This window comes from Artemia franciscana, chromosome 13 (genome assembly GCF_032884065.1).
Source record: "Artemia franciscana chromosome 13, ASM3288406v1, whole genome shotgun sequence".
NCBI classification, from domain to species: domain Eukaryota; kingdom Metazoa; phylum Arthropoda; class Branchiopoda; order Anostraca; family Artemiidae; genus Artemia; species Artemia franciscana.
Window position 1 is genome coordinate 17,213,204 of NC_088875.1, and position 22,370 is coordinate 17,235,573.

Sequence of the window (22,370 nt, forward strand, 5' to 3'; positions counted from 1 at the left end):
ATCTGGTCGGGATTTGAAATAAGAGCTCTGAGACATGAATTCCTTCTAAAAATCAAATTTCATTACGATCCGATCATCTATTCGTAAGATATAAATACTCCAATTTTCATGTTTTCCAAGAATTCCGGTTCCCCCCTCCAACTCCCCCAAATGTCACAGGATCTGGTCGGAATTTGAAATTAGAACTTTAAAGCACAAGATCCTTCTAAATATCAAATTTCATTAAGATCTGGTCACCCTTTCGTAAGTTACAAATACCTCAATTTTCAAAATTACCCCCCCCCCCCAATTCCACCAAAGAGAGCAGATCCGGTCCAGTTATGTCAGTCACGTATCTTAGACAGGTTTCTATTCTTCCCATCCAGTTCCATCCTGATCTCACCGCTTTAAGTATTTTCTAAGATTTCCGGTCCCCCCAACTGCCCCCCCCCAATTACGCTTGATCCGGTTGAGATTTAAAATAAGATATAGGAGTTACGAGGTCCTTCTAAATATGAAGTTTCATGAAGATCCGATCACTCCTTCGTAAGTTAAAAATACGTCATTTTTCTTATTTTTCAGAATTCCCCCCCCCCGCAATTGAGCGGATCCGTTCCAATTTTGAAAATCACGTATGCAAGACTTCTGCTTATTTTTCCAACCAAGTTTCATCCCAATCCCTCCAATCTAAGCGTTTCCCATCATTTTAGGTCTCCCCACCCCAAACTTCCCCCAATGTCCCCAGATCCGGTCAGGATTTAAAATAAGAGCTTTGAGACACGATATCCTTCTAAAAATCAAGTTTCATGGAGATCCAATCACCCGTTCAAAGTTAAAAATACCTCATTTTTTCTAATTTTTCAGAATTAACCCCCTCCCCCCCCCAACTACCCCAAAGAGAGCGGATCCGTTCTGGTTATGTCAATCATGTATCTAGGACTCGTGTTTTTTTCCCCACCAAGTTTCATCCCGATCCCTCCACTCTAAGTGTTTTCCAATTTTTAGGTTTCTCCCTCCCAACTCCCCCCCCAATGTCACCAGATCCGGTGGGGTTTAAAATAAGAGCTCTGAGCCACGATATCCTTCTAAATATCAAATTTCATTGAGATCCGATCACCCGTTCGTAAGTTAAAAATACCTCATTTTTTTTTATTTTTTCAGAAATACCCCCCCCCCAACTACCCAAAAGAGAGCGGATCCGTTCCGTTTATGTCAATCATCTATCTAGGACTTGTGTTTATTTTCCCCACCATGTTTCATCCCGATCCCTCCACTCTAAGTGTTTTCCAAGTTTTAGGTTTCCCCCTCCCAACTCCCCGCCCCCATCACCAGATCCGGTCGGGATTTAAAATAAGAGCTCTAAGACACGATATCCTTCTAAACATCAAATTTCATTGAGATCCGATCACCTGTTCGTAAGTTGAAAATACCTCATTTTTCTAATTTTTAAGAATTACTCCCCCCCCCCCAACTACCCCAAAGAGAGCACATCAGTTCCGATTATGTCAATCATGTATCTGGGACTTGCGCTTATTTTTCCCATCAAGTTTCATCCCGATCCCTCTACTCTAAGTGTTTTCCAAGATTTTAGGTTTCCCCCCTCCAACTCCCCCCAATGTCATCAGACCCAGTCGGGATTTAAAATAAGAGCTCTGAGACACAATATCATTCCAAACATCAAATCTCATGAAGATCCAATCACCCGCTCATAAGTTAAAAATACTTCATTTTTTCTATTTTTTCCGAATTAACCGGCCCCTACTCCCCCCCCCCAGATGGTGAAATCGGGAAAAAGACTATTTCTAATTTAATCTGGTCCGGTCCCTGATACGCTTGCCAAATTTCATCGTCCTAGCTTACCTGGAAGTGCCTAAAGTAGCAAAACCGGGACTTTAGGTTTTCCCCCTCCAACTCCCCCCAATGTCATCAGATCCGGTCGGGATTTAAAATAAGAGCTTTGAGACACAATATCATTCCAAACATCAAATTTCATTAAGATCCAATCACCCGCTGATAAGTTAAAAATACTTCATTTTTTCTATTTTCTGCGAATTAACCGGGCCTCCACTCCCCCCCAGATGGTCAAATCGGGAAAACGACTATTTCTAATTTAATCTGGTCCGGTCCCTGATACGCTTGCGAAATTTCATCGTCCTAGCTTACCTGGAAGTGCCTAAAGTAGCAAAACCAGGACCGACAGACCGACAGAATTGGCGACTGCTATATGTCACTTGGTTAATACCAAGTGCCATAAAAATGTCTTGTGGTATCAATCACGGTTTGCATATGTATACATTGTATAATATTTGTTGAAAATAGGTACAGACAAATAACTCGTATTTGCAAAATTGCAGGGGGAGGGGAATGTGAAACACCAAAACAGTATTTCTAACGATTATTTTTCAGTTTTCTCTGAGTGATCTTTTGAGTCAGTCTTTGCAAAAATATTTCTCTCCCGACACTTGTGTACAGCTATGTCTATACGTAATTTTTGTTCACTATAGCAAGGGTTGGCTGAGCACCTTTGCCAGTCGCTTGGCTTTATCACTACCTGAATAATTAGCGCTATTCGACAAAAAAAGTAGTCTTTTATTTTCATTAAATAAAAAACAACAAGTTTTTTAACCGAAAGTAAGGAACGACATTAAAACTTAAAACGAAAATAAAATACTCTTTATATGAAAGGGGCTTTTCCTCCTCAACGTCCCGCTCTTTACGCTAAAGTTTGACTCTTTCTCTTAACTCTACTTATTAAAATAGGAAAAAACTGAGCCAGATACTCGCCTGAAGTATAGTATTGAGGTATCGAATTGCTTTGAGCTCCTTAGCACACATAGCAGCAGCGAAGCCACCTGGAAGTATTTTAAATCACAGACGAGCGAAGCAGCCCAACTGGTGCTTGGCAAGAAGATTTCCAAAGAAATCTTCTTTTTCTCGCTCCTAAACACTATCAGCCCATCTGTCCCTCCAAATGATAGTCTCAGCCAGTCTAGCAGTCAAAGACCTGAAGCAGATGTTCCTCCAGATGACTCCTTCAGCCCCTTGGAAATCAAAATGCAGTTAAAAAGCTCAAGAATAATAAAGCTGCTGGTATCTGTAGCTTAGGCTCTGAATTATTGAAATATGCAGACCCTACAATACTCCTGTTCCTGCACATCCTGTTCTCCATAATCTGGCAAACTGAAATAATTATACCCTTATGGAGGAGGAAAGGCTCTAGAAGCAACTGCTCAAATTACCGTGGAAAAACTCTGCTATCAATCCCTGGAAAACTTTTCTCAACGGCCCTGCTGGATAAATGTCAGAATATTATTCCTTGGATTCGACGACCAAGAAGCTCTTTGACGTATTCTAGAATTGACCGGTCTCCTTGAAAAATAGTGCTGACTCTTCAAAGTTCTACACCATGATAATGTCCAAGTCAACAGCTGACGCAGCTCGTTCTTCCAAATTACGACAGGAGTGCGGCAAGGATGTGTAGCGGCCCTAGAGCTCTTCCATACCATCATAGACCACGCTATGACAAAGACAGCTTCACGTCTCAGTTTTGGGCTCAAGTTTGGAGATCGCTTCATCTCAGATGCTGATTTTGTTGATTAATTGGCGATCCTCGTGGACTTATGGATCGGTTGCTGGAAGCACGTCAAACCTTACGAGAAGAGGCCATAAATGTAGGACTACAGATAAACTGGGATAAAGAAAAATTATGGCTAAAGACCTGTCTTCTCTTGCTGCCAATTCTCTAGTTAGCTTAGAGAAAACAACAAGCATTGAAGTTGTCCTAAGGTTCACCTACCTGGGCTCCAGAATTTACTCAGATAGCTCTCCTCTCCCCAAGCTGTAAGCAAGGAAATCCAAAGCATCTTTGTTTTTAGCATGGGCAGGCTGAACCGTCACCGATGGCGAAAACCAAATATCAGTCGTTCAACTAAACTAACGATTCTCAACGCCCTCGTCGGTTCTGTAAGGCTGTTGAACCTGTTGCAGCTCACTAAGCAGCCTTGCTTTTTTACCCAAATAGCCAAGTGTACCTTACGATGGTTTGGACACCTACTTCGATTGTCCCAGCACATACCCGCAAGGACTCTCTTTGACTTTGAATCTGGGAAAGCCGATTGGAAGCAACCCCGCGCCCAACCAAATAAACGATGGTCCAACAGCCTGTCCAAGTTCCTGGTGATGGCAAATGCTCTCAGTGGACCAAAATGGATGGATGAGGCGGACATAACTCTCTACACCGAGCCACGTCCAGCAGGAGACACAAGTCATTGATCGAACCTTTGACAGGATTTCTCATTTCAAGTTAATTGACGTTTAAGGCGATATTTGTACCTTCTTTTTTACAGCTTACAGTGCAGCAATTTAAAAATCCTTCATTTATTGCATAATTTAAATTAGTTACATTTTCTAAGATTCAATTTTGGAGTTCGTCACGCCAGGTGAGAAAGTTTAGCAATTAAATGAGTTAGGTTAACTTAGATGAGAAATATGATACAGAATCTTGAAAATCACAAAGATGTTTCCCTTATTGATATCCGTCAACATATACACTTTTAAAAGTTAACGAAGAGGAATCTTATAAAACATTTTACATGATTCGACTGTTTGCAGGAAACTTTGAAAAGCTTCCCCAATCCCTGTAATAAATCCCTTCACACATAAATGACCTTAATAAACAAAAGAGAAAATTTAGTTTAAATTGGCTTCAGCTAAACTAAACGGTGCAAAATTTCCCCACAGACAAATACATTCGAAATGTCCCTCAGTTGTCCAAAGAGGTAACAAAAGGCTCAGAAGTCTGCCATTTTTTATGAAATTTGACGTGCCGTTTTAAGTATTATTTTTTTCAGATTAAAAAAAAAAAATAAAGAACGGAATCAAACAGTTCATAACATTTTCTGAGCAGAAACGTGAACGAAACAAACAACATAAAGTGACAAGGACAGACAAAGCGGAAAGTAAACAAGAACTTAAACTCAAACTAGCCCTTCTTCAGAAATTCCTCCTATAAAAATTCATCCTCATTGAAAATTCGCCCTGTGGAAATCTACCACCACTACCCCCTCGCAAAAAAAAAATCCGTATATATCCTAATAAAAGACACTATATGTAAACAATGGACAATTGAAAAACTTACAGCCCTTTCCCTAGGGGCTATGGGGGAGCATGTCATCCCCAGAGGCATATTTATAGGACCTGACCTTTCCAAAAGGGCTACCCCCTCTCCATCTCTAGCCTACCTCTCAGGGGAGGGGACACCAGCCTCAAGACTAAACAGTTTGTGACAAGAAACTGTAAGTAAGAAGCAGCTCATGCTAATAGTAACCAAAACTGAAAAAAATGAGTTTTGACAACAATACATACATAAAAATCGGTTTTTTATAGTTATTCCAAATATATAAGATACATGAAGTTTAAAGCTGCAAATCGAAAGTTACGAGCCTGAAAGAATCTGCATGATTTTTGAAAAAGAAGGGAAAACACTCCTAAAAGGACAAGTGATACTCACAAAATTGCAAGATCAAATTCAGCGTATCAGGGAATCTTGTAGCGATTTCAAGACCCTATCTACAAAAATGTGAAATTTTATATTTTTCCTGAAAAGAACACATAAATTTTTAGTTGTTTGTTTGTTTTTCACAGATATGATTTTACCAAGCCAATGATCCTAGGATACCGGTGTAGCCTCGTTAGTAAAAAAAAATGAAAAATATAGTACCCTAATAGCAAACTTGCGATTCCTGCCATTTTGTGGCGTAAAAGGATAATTTTCACCCAAAGGGTTCCAAACAGCCGTCGAGTGGAAATTCTGAGAGAGCCAATCAATTTTAAATTATCAAATAACTATATATTGAGTTTCAGATGGATTAACACCACGTGGTAGCACATTCGTTCCAAAAAAAGCAGATAGTCCGTACAAAATCAACGATTATTATTTTAGACATTTATTTTAAAGCTTCATTATTTAATGTACTATGTATTATGTACTATGGTGAATTAGTCTCTAATCCTTCTTGGTTCCGGGAATATTTTGAACTACGCCTGTAATATGGGTGCTGCGGGGTGATAGCACCTCTTTTCCTCGAGACGATCTTTTTCTCTGAAACATAAATGATTACATTCCAAAACTCACTGGCAAAAGAGGTGGACAGATGGCTGGAAGGGATATGCTCTGAATTAGTTCCATTTTTTTTTAACTCAATTTTGGATTTAGTCACAAAAGGTGGGGAAGCATAGCATATAAGTCCTACAACATTTTTAAGTCACGGGGATGATTGCTTTTTATCACTTCTATCAACGTACACATTTCTAATAGTTTATAAAGAGGAATTCTGCTATATTTTTCGAATGATATGCCTGCGGTGGGACTTTGAAAAATTTCCCCCGTCCCCTGATATAAATTACTTCACGTATGATTGACCCTAATAATAATAATAATAAAAAAAAAACAGTTTAGGTCAGCTTTAACTTTATTAACAAAAAGAGGCGATATATAATCAAAAGCCGTTTAAAACGGACAGCAATTGTGAAAGTAAATGCGCACAATTTAAATGACAATTTCTTTTATGGTAGTCTGGTTTTCAATATAACATTACGTAAGACCCTGTTATATAAGATATCTAAATCTGTTCGTCACGGACAAGTATCATTGTGACCATTAAAAGTTCAGATTATGGTTGAGCTAACAGATGTAACATCTTTAATTGCAGAATTAAATAATGTCCATGCTTTTCAAATTACACAGCTAGGCTATATAATAAATGTCTTGAACAACACGAGTCTTCAAGGCAATTTTTATGCTATTTATTGAGTTCCCTTTTTCTTTAATGAACTCTTCAATCATTGAGGGTTCAATTTTTTGAACCCTTCAAAACCACGACAAAAATTGGCAAATCCTATTGAAAATACCAGAAAATATATTTTAAGTTGTTAAAATCTCAGGATCTTGAGGAGTCTGGTCTTAAAGGTTTTCCTCCTGTATGCGCAAATCTTTCTAGGGGGTCTCATAACAACAGCAGATAGGATTAGCAGACGCTATATACTACGGGACACTTTGTTTTGTTAACGCGATTAAAAAAGGGGTTAAGGGGTAGAATAGATTCAGTTACTTACTTGCCGCCTTTCTTAACCTATACTATCAAACAAAATGACCAATGCCTGCTTTCCTCTTTTGATTCTTTCCAAAATAAAAATTCATAAAAGATCCCAAAACATCTCGTACCAACTCACTCCAAATTTTGAACTGAAAATTAGCATACAAGCAGGGAATCCTGAACCCCCCTAGAACAGGATATTTTTGAAAACTAGTAGCCAGTATCTTGAGTTGGCATTGGTTTAAGTCCCACCAATAAGTAATTAAAACACACAATTCTTCACAAAACAAACTAATACAAAAGACACTGGATTTACCTCACTTCTACAGCCTTTAATGTGACTGATTTTTTTTTATAAAGCCTGTAGAGAAGGAGTAAAAAATATTGAAATAATGACTATTTGAGTCAATTATAAAATATACTCTATTCGGTATTTTAGCTATTTTAGTTTGTTGGCTTGCAAAGGTATAGCTAGTTATGAGCCCAATGAGGAGAGAAGTCCCCTCTCTTGAAGACAACTCATTGTTTCTTGGACATCTGCAAAGTAAACTTAAATTCGTTTTATGACAAGGAACAGTAAATTTAATTTCACTGGCTGGTCATTTGCTCCAGCTAATGACCAGTCGATCATAACCAGTCAGTCGATCATGACCACTTAAAGGAGTACCGATTGAAGGGCGAGGAGGGCAATTAGCACACCAAGGTTTTGAAAAATACTTTCCAATATCTAGAAAAAATATAAAAAAAAAGAAAATGCTCCATCCTAGAATAAAAAAAAATCTTTTTTGTCCATTTTAAAAGAAAACCAAACAATACTTAGCCTCCCACGTAAATTTTTGAGAATGGGGCCACATACCACTTACCAGACCCAAAATTTGTAACAAATCAAAGAATTGATCTTTAGATTTAGGATATCTCAAAACTCCTGTTGACAAAATTGCAGCTCCTTAACTTGGGGATATGGTTCCTCTTTTTTATGGGGAAATAATTTGTCTTGAATGTGGGATTCCCTCTTCTTGGTGCTTACCCTTAGTTACGTCCATACCGTTTTCTCTTTTATAAGGACTCTACAGGAGCCTATTAAAATGAAGACTGTAAAGATCATGTGAAGAATCAAGCATTTTAAATATTTTTTGGTGGGAGAGAGACCAGTGTTGATTTAAGCTATTGGCAATTTTAACAGTCTTCAAGGGCATCAAGGGTTTAGTGGCTCTAGATTCCCAAGCCTTTAATTGGTAGTGGCCCCAATTTAGAATTGGCATTCCTTGTGACCCCAAAATTACCTTCAAAGACGATTGGGACTTAAGTAAGCAACTAAGTTATACTGAATTAGAAAACGGAATAATTATTTTTCCATAGCCCCATAGTTATGAACCTTTTTGTTAAATTCAAACGTTCAAAAAGCATCACTTTTGATTAAAAGTACTAAAAGTAGTACTTTTGTACTGTCCATGGCAATCCCGGCTGTGGGACAATAAGCTCCCTTCTTATAGCATTTTTTTTGTGTGACATAAGAGATTACACTCTTACTTTTAATAGCACAAATTGGTCACACGGGCTCTTGAGCATGGCCAGGGTATTTCCCAGAATGGGGAATAGGCAAGCACCAGGAGCTTTGCTTATTTGAAATTTAAATGGGAATATTTCTCATATTCCTAATTATGGATATCTATTAATGTCTCCTTGTTGCCCAGGGGGTTTGGTCCCACAGCTCCCTGCCAGCAGGATAAATAAAAAAATTGTTTAAAGTACCCACCTTACAAACCACCGAAATTACGACCCTACAATTCATTTTTTGTACTTCCCGACTCTCCCAACTCCAAGGAAATAATTGGAGGGTTACAACTTTTTATGAACAATTTTCATTCTTGAAACATTATCATACAAACAGTAGACTTGAATGTAAAAAAAAAAAACAGGGTTGAAAGAGCAACTAGTAGTCTCTCTCGAATCTAAGCCTTCGATCAAATGGTTCATAGTAACAAACTGCAAGTGAAGAGCGACTAGTTGCATTCAAAATTACGAGCAACAAGTTATTTAGGGTCCATCGATTCAAGGGAAGACTCAGAGATCACAACCACCATAGTAACAATGTCAAACTATCATCCACAAGCCTATCTCCAAAGCTTGTACTAGTGCCAACTCTCTTTTTGTATGAAGTACAGGATTCTTTTCACACTTCTGGTCCAACATTCCCAAAATATTTAAGATTTCCTGTAGATTGATGTCTCAAGCCATGTCACATTTTAGACAAGCCTTTCCAACACAGGTACTCACTGCTAAAGTAATTAAACATATCCTTCCATTGATTATCACCCCAATTTGTCATTTGATTACTAGGTCATTTCAACTAGGAGTATTTCCCCAACGTCTTAAATTGGCGCGTGTGATAGCTCTCTTTAAAGGAGGTGACTGTGAGGATCCTGGCAACTACAGGCCGATTTCTCTTCTGTCAGTATTCTCTAAGATATATGAAAGGGCAATGCTCAAACGTCTGGTGAGATTTCTTGAAGCTAAATTTTTTTCCATCATCATCAGTTTGGGTTTCGCGCAAGGTATTCTACAGTGGATGCTTGTAATAGACATATTCCGTTTATATCTTTAGATTCTAATCTTATTCCTGCAGCCATTTTTCTTGATGTAAAGAAAGCTTTTGACAGTCTAACACACAAGATCCTCATTGGTAAACTTTCTCATCTTGGTGTGCATGGGGAAGCACTATCTCGGTTCTCGTCGTACCTAACTGACAGATCTATTGCCACGGAAATTACAGACAAAAAGTTCCAATTGAATACAGAGTATCCCAGGGTTCTATTCTTGGGCCAACCCTCTTCCTTATCTATGTGAACGATCTCTACCGACTTTTTAACGCCCCGATTAACAATGTTTGCTGTGGATTGTGTCATAAACCTTACTCTCAGACTACATTGGTGTTCCCATCTGATAGTCGAGAAGAAATTATAGCATTTGCAGATGACACTACAAGGGATGAATCATCCCTTATTCTAAAGCTTCAAGCAATGACTGAGAAGATACTCTTTTGGTTTGACATAAATCAACTAGCTTTAAATGTAAAAAAGTTGTACCTTCTTATTTTTTTCTTGTAAAGGTGGGAGCTGCCCCACACTTCCCCTACTGAGCTTCCTACACCAAGAGATTCCATAAGTCACCCCCCCCCAATCGATATGTTCGATTCCTGGGAGTTCTTTTGGATGAAAATTTATCATTTAAGTGGCATGTTTAAATAATAAGAGTGAAAATTTTCCATGGACTTGGAATCATCCAAAAACTAAAGCGTTTATTTCCTTTTACTATCCTCCATCTTTTATACTTCTCTCTCATTTACTCTTATATATGTTACTGTTAGTCTGTGTGGATGTCTGCATTTCCTTCAGTACTTGCTCCAATTCACCATCTTTATGAGAAAGTGGCAAGAATTCTCCAGTCGGCTACACACACTCCTGTTGACCTCCTTAAGATTATAGATGTTTATGTTTTATCTCTATCTTTGTTGGCATACCAATACTTCCAGGGAGATCTCCCATGTTGTTTTTCAGGACTGCTCAAAACTCAAACTAATAGGGGAAGTAAATTTGTATATAGTTCGAAACTGGGAGGATGTGATGATTCCAGCTACTCCCTTGGTCTGTTCAGACTTTGGTCTGGCTGTGACTGTGGGGCATGCTTGGAACTTGGTTCCTGCTGAGATCCGGCAGTCACGAACACTTGGCTTGTTCAAGAGACAGATGAAAAGTTTCTTATTAAAGGTTTCTTATTAAAAGTTTCTTCTGGTTTTATTCTTTTTTTTTTTTTGGGGGGGGGGATGTTCTTTTGTTGGCGTTGGATCCTCGATGACGCAGAGAATTTTAATTTGTATTTTATTATTGGGTGATGTGAGGGTCGCTGTTTCGTGGGGACTGCTGGTGAGTTGATTTTTTTTTCCTTATAGATTTATATTTAGATGTTGTTTAGTGCGTTTATGCCAAGTTTTATCATTCTTTATTTATTGTATGTCGTTTCCCAAAAAACGGGCCATTGAGCCCTTTGGGATATTGTTTTTTGTTTTGCTATTTTATGGCATAGAACTTGAACACTCAAAGAGAGCTCTACAAGCAGAATTTGATTCTATTAGAGACACAACAAACAGCCTGGAAAAGGCATAGCCATTAAATGCAGCATTTCAGTAACCAAACAGATTGTGTAGCTGGAGGAGTGGTTTCTGTGTACTGAATATGGAATTCCAAGTGAACTTATAGCTATTGTCTTGGTGTCTAAATGATGGAGCAAGTGCATTCCACACTAATGCCCAAATGCTCCAACGAAACTGTATTGCCTCTTCAAATCAAGAGGAGAATGGTGCAAGAGTCCTTTCTACAAAAAGTAGCAGTGCAACTTGGCCACAGTTTGCTTGAGCAGGATTTAGAGAAAGACACACACCTTGAAGATCTTGGAGAATGACTGAAGAAGAAAAGGAGACAGGGTGCAGAAGGTGAGCAAAATCTAGTCATTTGATTTAAAAAACATTTTTAAATGTAGCAGATCTGAGGGCTATACACCCCCAGGCTCTCAAGAAAATACCAAAAACAAACCTCCCACCAATTAATTGCATAACAAGATGACAGATTTGAGAAAAACTGAACCGACTGATAATGGCTGTTGGACAGCTAAATCTAATAACAACAAGAGTGCTGGCCATACCAATCTGGGTAGTAATTCCCAAAACAAAGCCAAATAACCAAGACAATGAGTTAAGCATTCATACAGATAATCAGAGTATAGAGCAACAAAAATGGTAAGTTAAGATTTTCTCCTCTATTTACTATTACATAATGAACAGAATCAGCAAAAGTATTCTGATCAGCCATATAATTACGATCTGGTTCTTGTATCTACAGATGCAGTATGCAAGCATTAGCCAAATCAGGCTACACAAAATCTCCCTATCTGCACTTCTAATTACTCAGCTTCTGTTTTGGCTATGTAGCTTGTCCATTTCATGTGGATAACAAACTTACAACAAGAAGGGATTGTGTCTTCAGGAGTCCATCTATCTCTGATGCAGAACCTGAGAGTGCAATTACAGAACAATGGGTAAAAAATTACATGAGCAGTCAAACAACTACCCTGACCACTAATTTATGTTTTACATGTCAATTTTTCATCTGACTTGAATGTATTAGTATTGAATAATAAGAGCACTTAGTTCTTCATAGCATGCTTAATTTTGTGTTTGGTCCCTAATTTTGGCAGTGTTTCTGCTGTCCTAACAAGAATTGTTAGATAAAAGTTGTGTTTTTGCAAGCAGACAAAAAAATTGTTAGCTAAAATACTAAAACATTTCTCTAATTAAGGAAGTTTACTAGATGGGTTGGGTAATACCTTAGAATTATTCATCTTTTCAATCCATTTGCTCTACAAAGTCTAACACAAATGTGTTGCCTACATTTTTAAATGCAAAAAATATCAAGATAAATAATGAAACCAATTTGAACCAAGTAAACAAGGTCCAATATTAAAAAAAATTGAATAAAGTGAAGCGAACCCTAGATGAATTTAGGCTGATAAGAAGTAAGGGTAATTTTTTTCTTTTTTGATGAATTTCCTAGCTAAAAGATAAAAATACCTCCTGATTCAGTTCCAACTTTTTTTTCACATATAATAACTACTATCCTTGCAAATTCCATTTTGAGCCTCAAAATCCATTTAAAGTTGATACTTTAGTCATTTACACTGCATGCATTGATCTGTCTAATTCAACAGCACCTTTATATTTCAGTTTTGCCATTTTTTAACACTGTCACTAATTCACAGGTGGGTTTGAAGTGCAGACATAACAAATTACTATATTTAGCAAAATTGATAGAATACGAGTCAAGTCACACATTTAGAGCTTTTTCCAAGCATAATTATTACTACTGTTGCAATTGCACACCAGCTTCCACCTAATGAAGCTAGACATGGCAAGCTGTTGTCATACCCCCCTCCTCTCCTAGAGGCCATGAAGCATTTGTGGGGAATTGTAGATTGTTGTGTAATTATTTATGGTTATATTAAAAATAAATCTATCTATATACAAAAATTTGTTAATTTGCATTATTTTTATGCTTGCTCCTTTTAAACGATTTGTCAACAATGCCGAATAACATTAGTTTAAAAAAAAAGCAAGCAAGAGAATCAGCAAACTTCTGCATACAGCTAATGGCTATATTTGGCCCTATCAGAGGGACCCTTAACAAAAAGGAAAGCTATTTGTCTCTTTTGCACCTAGAACCCACTCATGAAATATGCTGAATGACGGCAAAATTAAAAGATTAAAAATATATCAAGATTACATTGAATTTTGAATTGAATGACCTGTTTATATGTTTGTTCTATTAGATAGAAAAATCAGGAAAACAACATCACTTTAAGGGCTCAAAATAGAAACCGAAAGGGAAGCAATTAAAATATTTGGAAATTAGTATATTTTATCTTTTAGCTAGCAAATTAATTTAAGAAATGGAAATATACAAACATAAGATCTGGTTGATTTAACAGTTTTGTTGAGTAATAAAAGTTGACTCCCTAATCAATACTCTTCCAATACAATGGTTGCTACCAGGATAATAATACCTCATCCTGCCCACCCTCATTGGGGTCATACATAGCTTAGTATAGTATATTTAGGCTACATATTTTCCTTTATTGCTTTAATTGTAGTATCTCTTCTTTATCAAGCATTTCAATCTTAACCTAACCAATAGCACAGTGGCGCCATTTGGGGGGGGGGGGGCAGGGGGGGGGGCATGACCCCCCCTGATTTATGGAGGGGCCCAATTTCAACCACGTAATTCTTTGTTTATTCGTCCTTGTTCTACTTTTTTCTCTTTTTTTTTTACCGTATTTCTACTGTGAATTATTACTAAATAGCAAATTCAAGATACTTGACGATTATTGCATTTCAAGAAAGTATCCTGTTTTTGCCGTTCTCCCTAATTAATTTATGGTCACCCTTTTGGCAGGGGTTTGTAAAGTCCTTTCTGGGCTCGGAGTACTTCTGTGACATTGAAGTCTCTCCAGTGATTAATGAATCCCGTCAGTCGGGTATCCAGACCAGGGTGTCATTCCAGTTTTGTATTTAGTTTCTCGTTACCCTTCATCAAATAAAGAACCGTGAAACAGTGTTGAGTTGTGTTCAAGTTCAAATCGGATTATTGAAACATGAGTTCATCCGGTGCGAGTGGTGCAAAAAAAGGAAAATAAAAGCCCAAAGGAAAGAAGAAGAAATAAAGATGCAACGACGATTGGCTTCGTTTTTCAAACTGACTGTAAGTAAATCTACCACATTTTAAATTTTTTTTCGTCGACCAATCTTACTGAACGAACCAGAACAAGAGCTACGAGCTCATATGGCACTTGTTACGAGTAGGCAGTACAACAAAGGAGATGAGCCCGTCACAAACCACAGCCGCCACCCCAAAAATGCGGTTCGGAGCTAGAAATAGAATATGCAGTTTCACTCAAGTCGGTGCATTTCTGGCATCGCCTCGGATCATCTGGAGCAGATGACTGTTGTAACTTCCAAGTTTCAGCACAATAAACCTATTCGTTTAATCCCTAGACGTGCAACACGGTTTCCGGTACCTCCTTCCAGCTGCCCCTTTCGCGGCCGAATCTGGCTCGGACACTCGTGAACGGATCATCTAGAGCATCTTGTCTCACCACCTATCAAGTTTCACTCGAATCTCAGCATTTTTCAATAAACCCCCCCCCCCTCCCCGACCGTGGTCGGATCTGGTTCGGACAGTAAAATATGTCATCTAGGGCATATGCTTACTTTACATTCCAAGTCTCATTTAAATCGCTGCACTCATTTGACCCATATGCGAGCCACACAATTTCCCGGCCCCCTACTGTGGCCGAACACGACTTGAAAAAATAAAAGTCACATCTTTGACATCTCCGGTTCCCGTCCATCAAGTTCGACTGGAATCGGAGCGTACCCTATCCAATCCCTCGACTACAAGTATTTCACGAGTTTCCCGGTGGGCGCCTCCACCCCCCCCCCACAAATATCGGATCAGATCCAGACTTGACATGGAACATCTGAGACGATATTTCTTTCCACTTGCCAAGTTTCATTGAAATCCGATCACCCGTTTAAAAGTTATGCATGCCACTAGTTTCCGGATCCACATCCCTCCACTCCCCCCACGATGGTCGGATCGGGGAAACGACTAATCTCAAGTTAGTCTGTTCGAGTCCCTGATATGCCTGCCAAGTTTCATCGTCCATTTGCATCAGGAAGTACCGATCTCGCGGAATTGCCAGAAATCTGGACCCCCCCCAAGTCCCCCACAGTGCCCCCATAGAGGAGGGGGTCTTCCCCCTCCTCTACACCCCGCTCTTCATGCTAAAGTTTTTCAGCATTTGTAAAAAAGTTACTTACTGTTTTAATAAAACGCCCTTTGTGTTTGAGGAGTCGTTTTTGCTGAAGTAACTGTACGTAAGTTTCTGATTTATACAGTAAATGTTCTATTTTGGTACTGTTTTTGGTCCCTAAATAAGCTGCAAAATGCGAACCCCAAAGGTAGTACGGTACCTAAAGGCATGTTCGAAAATTTTAAAATTTTTAAGGCTGGATGGGGGCCCAAAATCGATTTTTGGCCCCCCCCTAAGGTTTTCTGAAATGGCGCCACTGCAATAGCATCACATTGTTAAAAAATTAAAAAACTATAACAAACATATTATTTAAAAACAACTTAAAAGTGTTAATAAAAGTGGAAGGAAACATGACAATCTGAATTATTACAGCATTTTGCATTTTAGGAAATTAGAAGTGTATCATTATCATTGTGTTTTCTTGTAGTTTCGTATACAATTTAAGGATGTACTCATTTTATTTAAGGAGAATGGGACCTATTGCCACAGTACCAAAGATTATATTTGGAAACACTGTTGACTTGCAGTTCAAACTTTAGTTGTCTTTTGTTTTTATACTGTTTTCTTTAAAAGCCGAAATTTAAGTTTAGCAGTTCTTTAGAAGGAAAGATGTTGATAAATTGAAAGTAGTATCATTAGATTCCTTATTTTATGTTCCTTTTCAATATAATAGTTGTAACTCAGACAACACACTCCACCTGCCCCTCCCCTGATGATCCTGTATATGGTCTCAAATAATATATTACTTAGTTATTCATCATTCTGTGATGCATCATGTATTCTTTGTTAAAACAGGTTTGCTGAATTCTTGACCTATTCAAAAACCACTCGGTTTATGTGATTTCAATCGATTTGCTGAATAAAACATAAATGAATAAAACTGAAGAAAATATGAAAATTTAATAAACACAGAACAGTATAAAGTTAGAACGTAATTGTTTTAGTGTTTCTTTTAGTTTGGTATGTATTGTAGACTACATCAAGACCATCAGGAGGGGGGGACCAGAATAAAGATTATATTTAAAAACAACACATAATAAGGAATCCAATGGTAGGCCAGTCACTTTATTTTATTAATATGCTTCCTTTAGAAGAATCACTAGACTGCAATTTTAACCTTTACAAGAGCCCATAGACCACAATGACATCAATAGTATTCAGGGACAATTCCGGGGGCGCAAGCCCCCCCCCCCCCCCCTATGTAGTGGTGGATATGTTGTTGGGTCTGCTTGCTCTGGTTTGGGACAAAAACTATTTTTTTGTAATTGGTTTTTAATAGTTCAGTATAATTATTTGTTTTTAAGGGATATTTCAACTCATATACTAAGTTTGAAGCATAAACCTACATACATCTTCACTGGAGTTCCTATTTTACTGACAATTTTGGACTTTATTTGAACATTTTAGGATCAATAGAAGAGAAAATACTAACAAAGAGATCTAAACTGACATGACTAATGTCATGTCAGTGACAAGTCACTGACAGGACTTGCCATTATAAACATTCATCAAAATATAAGGTAGACATTGACCATGTAACAAATAGTGTAAACAGTGATTAGTTAATGCTTTATCCCCTATACTTAAAACATTAGTTTTAAATGTCTTCTATTCATTTCTATCTCTTTGTTCTGTTTTTCTTATTAAACCCTAAAAGAAATATTATTTAATATTTTATATATCTTTTACAAACATACAAATTGTGTCTTTATCCTCATTTGCAACTCTTCACTATTATCATAGCTACTAAGTTATGTGGCAAAGTTAGGTGACATACTAAATGGTTTGACCTATGCATATTATTACAGAGTGCATGACCCCAAAAGATGGTTAAAGATCAATTTTTTTTGCAATAAAAAGCTTAACTCATTTGCTATAGTGGTCAGAAGTGCAAAGGCAAAAAAATTGTGCAGAAAACATTAAATATTAAATTTTGTTATAGATTTTTTTTTTATAGCAGGGTGGTTTTTTCAACTTACTATTTTTGGTAACATTCCAGTTAATTGACTTCTTGCTATCTTGGAAAGGGTTTAGGTTAGGAAAATGAAACTGCCAGGGATAGGTCTACAGGCTAAAGTATGTCCCAGGAAGGTATTTTAAAATACCCATCTCCATTCCTTCTCCCTCTAGAGGGCCCTGAAATTTGCCTACAGGACAGGTCTATACCTATTGAAATTTCGACAAAACAACATTTTACCTTAATTTTCAGTTACTAGTTGCTTTTTCTCTGCCTTTAGTTCTGAAAATGCAATTCCTGTTACTTGAGTAGAATTTTGAGCCATATCAATGTTGTTTTTTTTTCAAAATTATGGAATGTATTTGCATATCTTTAAAGCCTTATAAAATGGAATTGAGCAAAGCTATGAAGCTGAAAACAATTTTGTTGTACTTCAATTAAGCAGAAGATTTATTTTGCAAGGTTTCACTTTTATAACACACATATTTTTAAAAGTCATCAAAGGTCAGGACCCTCTAGAGGGAGAAGGAGTAGAGGTAGTTGCTTCAAAATACCTTTCCAGGATATACTTTAGTCTGTAGATTCATCCCTGAAAGTTTTATTTTAAAAGCCTAAACCCTTTCTGAGATAGCAAGAAGTCAATTAACTAGAATTTTAAAATGACCAAGAAAACAGCACTGGGAAAACATAGTATTCTTTTGCTGAAAATCAGAGGTGCCATTTGGGGGGGGGGTCAGGGGTGGGCAAATGCCCACCCCAGATTTTCCAGGGGGGCCCAAGCTTCCACCACAAAGAGCCCTTTGCCGGCCATAATAATCCATTATGTCCAACATAATCCATTCTGTCCAATTGATTTGAAATTACTGCACACCTATTAACCAAAGAGCATAATTACTTGAAGACCCTTGGGGTAATTATGCTATTTGCTATTAATTATTGTAAACTTTGAAAGTAGGTAAGATACAAAATAAAATTCTCGAGTTCTGTGAAATGCCCATTTCCTAGATGATTACGTGACATGAAGTGAGTCGGGGGGAGGGCAAGATGGAGTTTATGCCCACCCCAAGATTTGGTCCAAATGGCACCTCTGTTGAAAATGACTAATAAATCATAATTTAGTTCAAAATTTGTCTTTTTAAGAGCTGAAAAAGTACAAGCTCAAATATTTGCAGTAGAAGCAATTATAATTTTTGTAAAGAACATAAAAAAGGCATCAAGTGATATGAACTATGAAAAATTTACCAATTTTTGATATTTCATAGGCTGACTCTTCCTTTGTATTAGCCTAATTTAACAGGAATCAAGGAGGACAATGGCAACAAGTATCAGGAAGAAAAGAGTCAGCCTGAAGAAATGCAAATAATATGCAGAAATTGTATTTGTCATATAGAATTTATGTTATATGTTTGTCCATTAAGGAGGGGGGAGTGAAGTTTATTGGTACACATTGAGTAACAATATTTGTGAGTAGGCTATTTTAAGATTTCAAAGTAGTTTCTAGAATTTATAGTGTTCTCCTCTGGAGAATGGTAATATTATACTGATACTATGTAGTGTTGCCTGAATCAGTGGAGGAGCCAGGATTTTTTTTTTCTAGAGGGAGGGGTTCCATAATAGATTACTTTGATAAACTTGTGAACAAAGAAATACCCACAATTAAAAGGGAACCTCAACAATTATGTGTTGTAGGTAGGTAGTGGAAATGATATAAATTTAATCTAAATCTGGTGAGAGTTAAAGTTCTAATAAATCTGTTATTGATACAAAAAAATAGGGTAAAATTCTAGTTAATTGACTTCTTGCTATCTCAGAAAGGGTTTAGGTTAGGAAAATGAAACTTTCAGGGATGAATCTACAGACTAAAGTATGTCCCGGGAAGGTATTTTGAAGCAACTACCTCCACTCCTTCTCCCTCTAGAGGGCCCTGACCTTTAAAAATATGTGTGTTATAAAAGTGGAACCTTGCAAAATAGATCTTCTGCTTAATTGAAGTACAACAAAATTGTTTTCAGCTCCATAACTTTGCTCAATTCCATTTTATAAGATTTTAAAGATATACAAATACATTTCCTAAATTTTGAAAAATAAAACATTGATACAGCTCAAAATTTGGTAAAATTCTAGTTAATTGACTTCTTGCTATCTTGGAAAGGGTTTAGGTTAGGAAAATGAAACTTTCAGGGATTTTCATTTTCCTAACCTAAACCCTTTCTGAGATAGCAAGAAGTCAATTAACTAGAATTTTACCCCAAAATTATTTATAATAAAATTAGTTTAGGTTAGGTAGGGTTGAGCTAGGTCAAAAAGTGCTTAAATTGCAGTAGCCTAGAAGCAATCATTATATTTGTAAAAAACAAAAAAATGCATCAATTGGTATGTTCACTTTATTGATAAGTCAACTATATGAATGCCAAAATTTACCCAAAAATTGTAATATTTGCAGCAATGATGGTGCAGCAGTGGAGAGGCAACGAAATCAACATTTGATGGAGCTTTCGTAGAACTGACTAAGCTAAGACTGAAAATAAGTAAAATCATTTTCAATTTATCCTCTAGACCACTTACCATACTTGTCCATATGCTCCAGACCCAACAGGGGTTAGCATTTGATATCTCATTGGTATTTCCCATTGAGTTTTATTCAACTCAACCTTGTAGAATCCTTCCTTCATTTTATAATAATGAAACAAATAATTTCTTCTTCAAAGTTTCAAGTAAGTTTACAAAATATTTTGAAATAGATCTTAGATAGTCTGTTGAGAAATATGTGAGCTAAAACGGAAAATGTGTTTGCTTATTTGAATTGATACGAGTGTAATTCCGTAGATTTCACTATTGCCGAATGGTGCATAATGCATATTATTACTAACACTTTTTACAGGGAAAATCACTTTTGATTTTTTCTACTGGATCTGCGAAAAATTATGATAATTTAATTGGAAAAACAGCGGTTTTGGTATAAGTATTAACTTGCACAAGCATGTATATTATACAAGCTTGCTTCTGATCGATTGTTTATTTTTAGCTCACAAATCATGTGAAACCACATTTTAATTCGGGTGTATATTACAAATCACGTAGCTAATGTTGTTTGTTCAGGCTCGATTAGCTGTGTCGTGGCATTGCTTAAAGGAGTAGCCACAGACAAGAAGTACGCCATATATTACTTCCTTTCTGTGGGAGCAACAGCTTTAGAACGAGAGAAGGGATTTTATCCTTATGTGCTTGAAATTTTATCAGCTTTTGCTTTGTGAACTAAGAAACTTTTTTATTTACAAAGTTCAGATATAGTTTTCCATCCATAGGAAATTAAATTCGCGATTAAGATAGTATAGAATTATATGATGCCTCGCTCTCATGCTTGTAGTTGTGCACCAGCTTGCTATTATGTGCTAATACTTTTTGCTTTTACGTACTTATTCTTGCTTTGCTTTGCTTATAGTGTTCTTTATTATAGTGCATGGGGTTTTAAATAAAGATTTATCTACCAAACATTGTATGGTGTCAGAGGTGGGTGACCAATAATGGATGTCAACCAACCAAGCATCAGTTGGGACTCGCTGTGTCTTCCATATTAGTGGAGACAATTTGAACAGCATGCTTGTCTTATGTTTGCAGGCCCCTTATCTAGCATAACCGAGAAGATCTCAAGACTATGCGACAATTAAAAAAACGTGTTTGCAAGGTACGTCTTTCAAAAACCCGACCAACGTGAGGGAGAAAGCATAGAAAGCTATGTAACAGAGGTGAAAACCTTGGTTAAGCTACAGGGACTCAGACGAAATGATACGAAATAGAGTAGTCTGTGGAGTATTGAACCCATGTATCAGAAAGTACCTAATAGTAGAAGGGGATGCCCTAAACCTCGAAACAATTATAGAAAAATGTAGCATGTTTACAACAACCCAGGCACAGCTAAAAACGTTTGATAAAGGTAGCATAAAAAAAGAAATTTATTCCATCCACAAAATCTTTCTGCATGAAGTCCCCAAAAAATAACAAAGAAGAAGCCATAGTCTCCCTCACAATAAACTCCCAGTTCCCAGCTTGCTTCAAAGTTGACACAGGAGCGCAGCAAATATCCTTCCTGTCAAGTATTTTGACATGCTCTAGCAAAAGCCAGAGATAACCAAGGCCAAGCAGATCTCTCTAGTTCTGCGGTGGCAGGATTTCTGTTCGAGGGACATGTAGTGTGAGCGAGCTGTACTAATGAACAATTAAGGCCTTCTAACTAGCTGGTTCTACATTGTTCCTGTAATCAGCTTCAGATCAAGGTTGGATCTGAACCTTGTTTAACTGATAATGAATGTCAACTCTGCTGCTAGCAATGACGAACCAATCCACAACTTTGTTTCGGAGGTTATTAATGAGTTTAATGATGTCTTTGAAGGGCTAGGAAAGCTGGATGGCGAGTGCCATTTTTATTTGAAGGATGGAGCCATCCCTAAGGCTCATGCTGTAAGGAAAATTCCGTGTTTTTCACAACAAGCTTCAAGCAGGCTTGATAAAATGGATTAAGACGACATCCTTGAGTAAGTGACGGTCCGTAGTGAATGGGTCGACTTCATGGTGGCCGTTAAAAAAAAATGGAACTCTTTGCCTCTTTAGCGATCCTGTTGATCTCAATAAGTCCATCACAAGACCCCAATATTCCATTCCAGCGTTAGAAGACTCTACATCCAACCTACATGGAGAAAAGTACTTCACAAAGCTAGATGCACGTTTAGGATACTGGTTGTTGTTGCTTGACCAGGAATCCTCGGACCTAACTACTTTCAACACTATCATTGGAAGATAGCGTTTCAAGCGTATGCCGTTCGGCATTATATCGGTGCAGGAGAGTTCCATAGGTGCTTTGATGAAGTTTTTGAAGGTATCGCTGGCTTTAAGGTTATCGTAGACGATCTACTATTCTCGGA

The 22,370-nt window shown here is 37.4% G+C and overlaps 1 protein-coding gene across 4 annotated transcripts in view; it reads right to left on the reverse strand.

The window, feature by feature from the left end:
* The window catches only part of LOC136034591 (mitogen-activated protein kinase 14-like), a 104,124-nt gene extending 83,853 nt beyond the window's left edge, over positions 1-20,271 (reverse strand). For all 4 annotated transcript variants that reach the window (XM_065715864.1, XM_065715863.1, XM_065715861.1 and 1 more), the window contains exon 1: positions 20,017-20,271. In XM_065715864.1, coding sequence (XP_065571936.1) covers positions 20,017-20,123 — 107 coding nt within the window. In that variant the 5' untranslated portion in view covers positions 20,124-20,271. The remainder of the gene's footprint in view (positions 1-20,016) is intronic.
* Between the last annotated feature and the right edge of the window lie 2,099 nt (positions 20,272-22,370).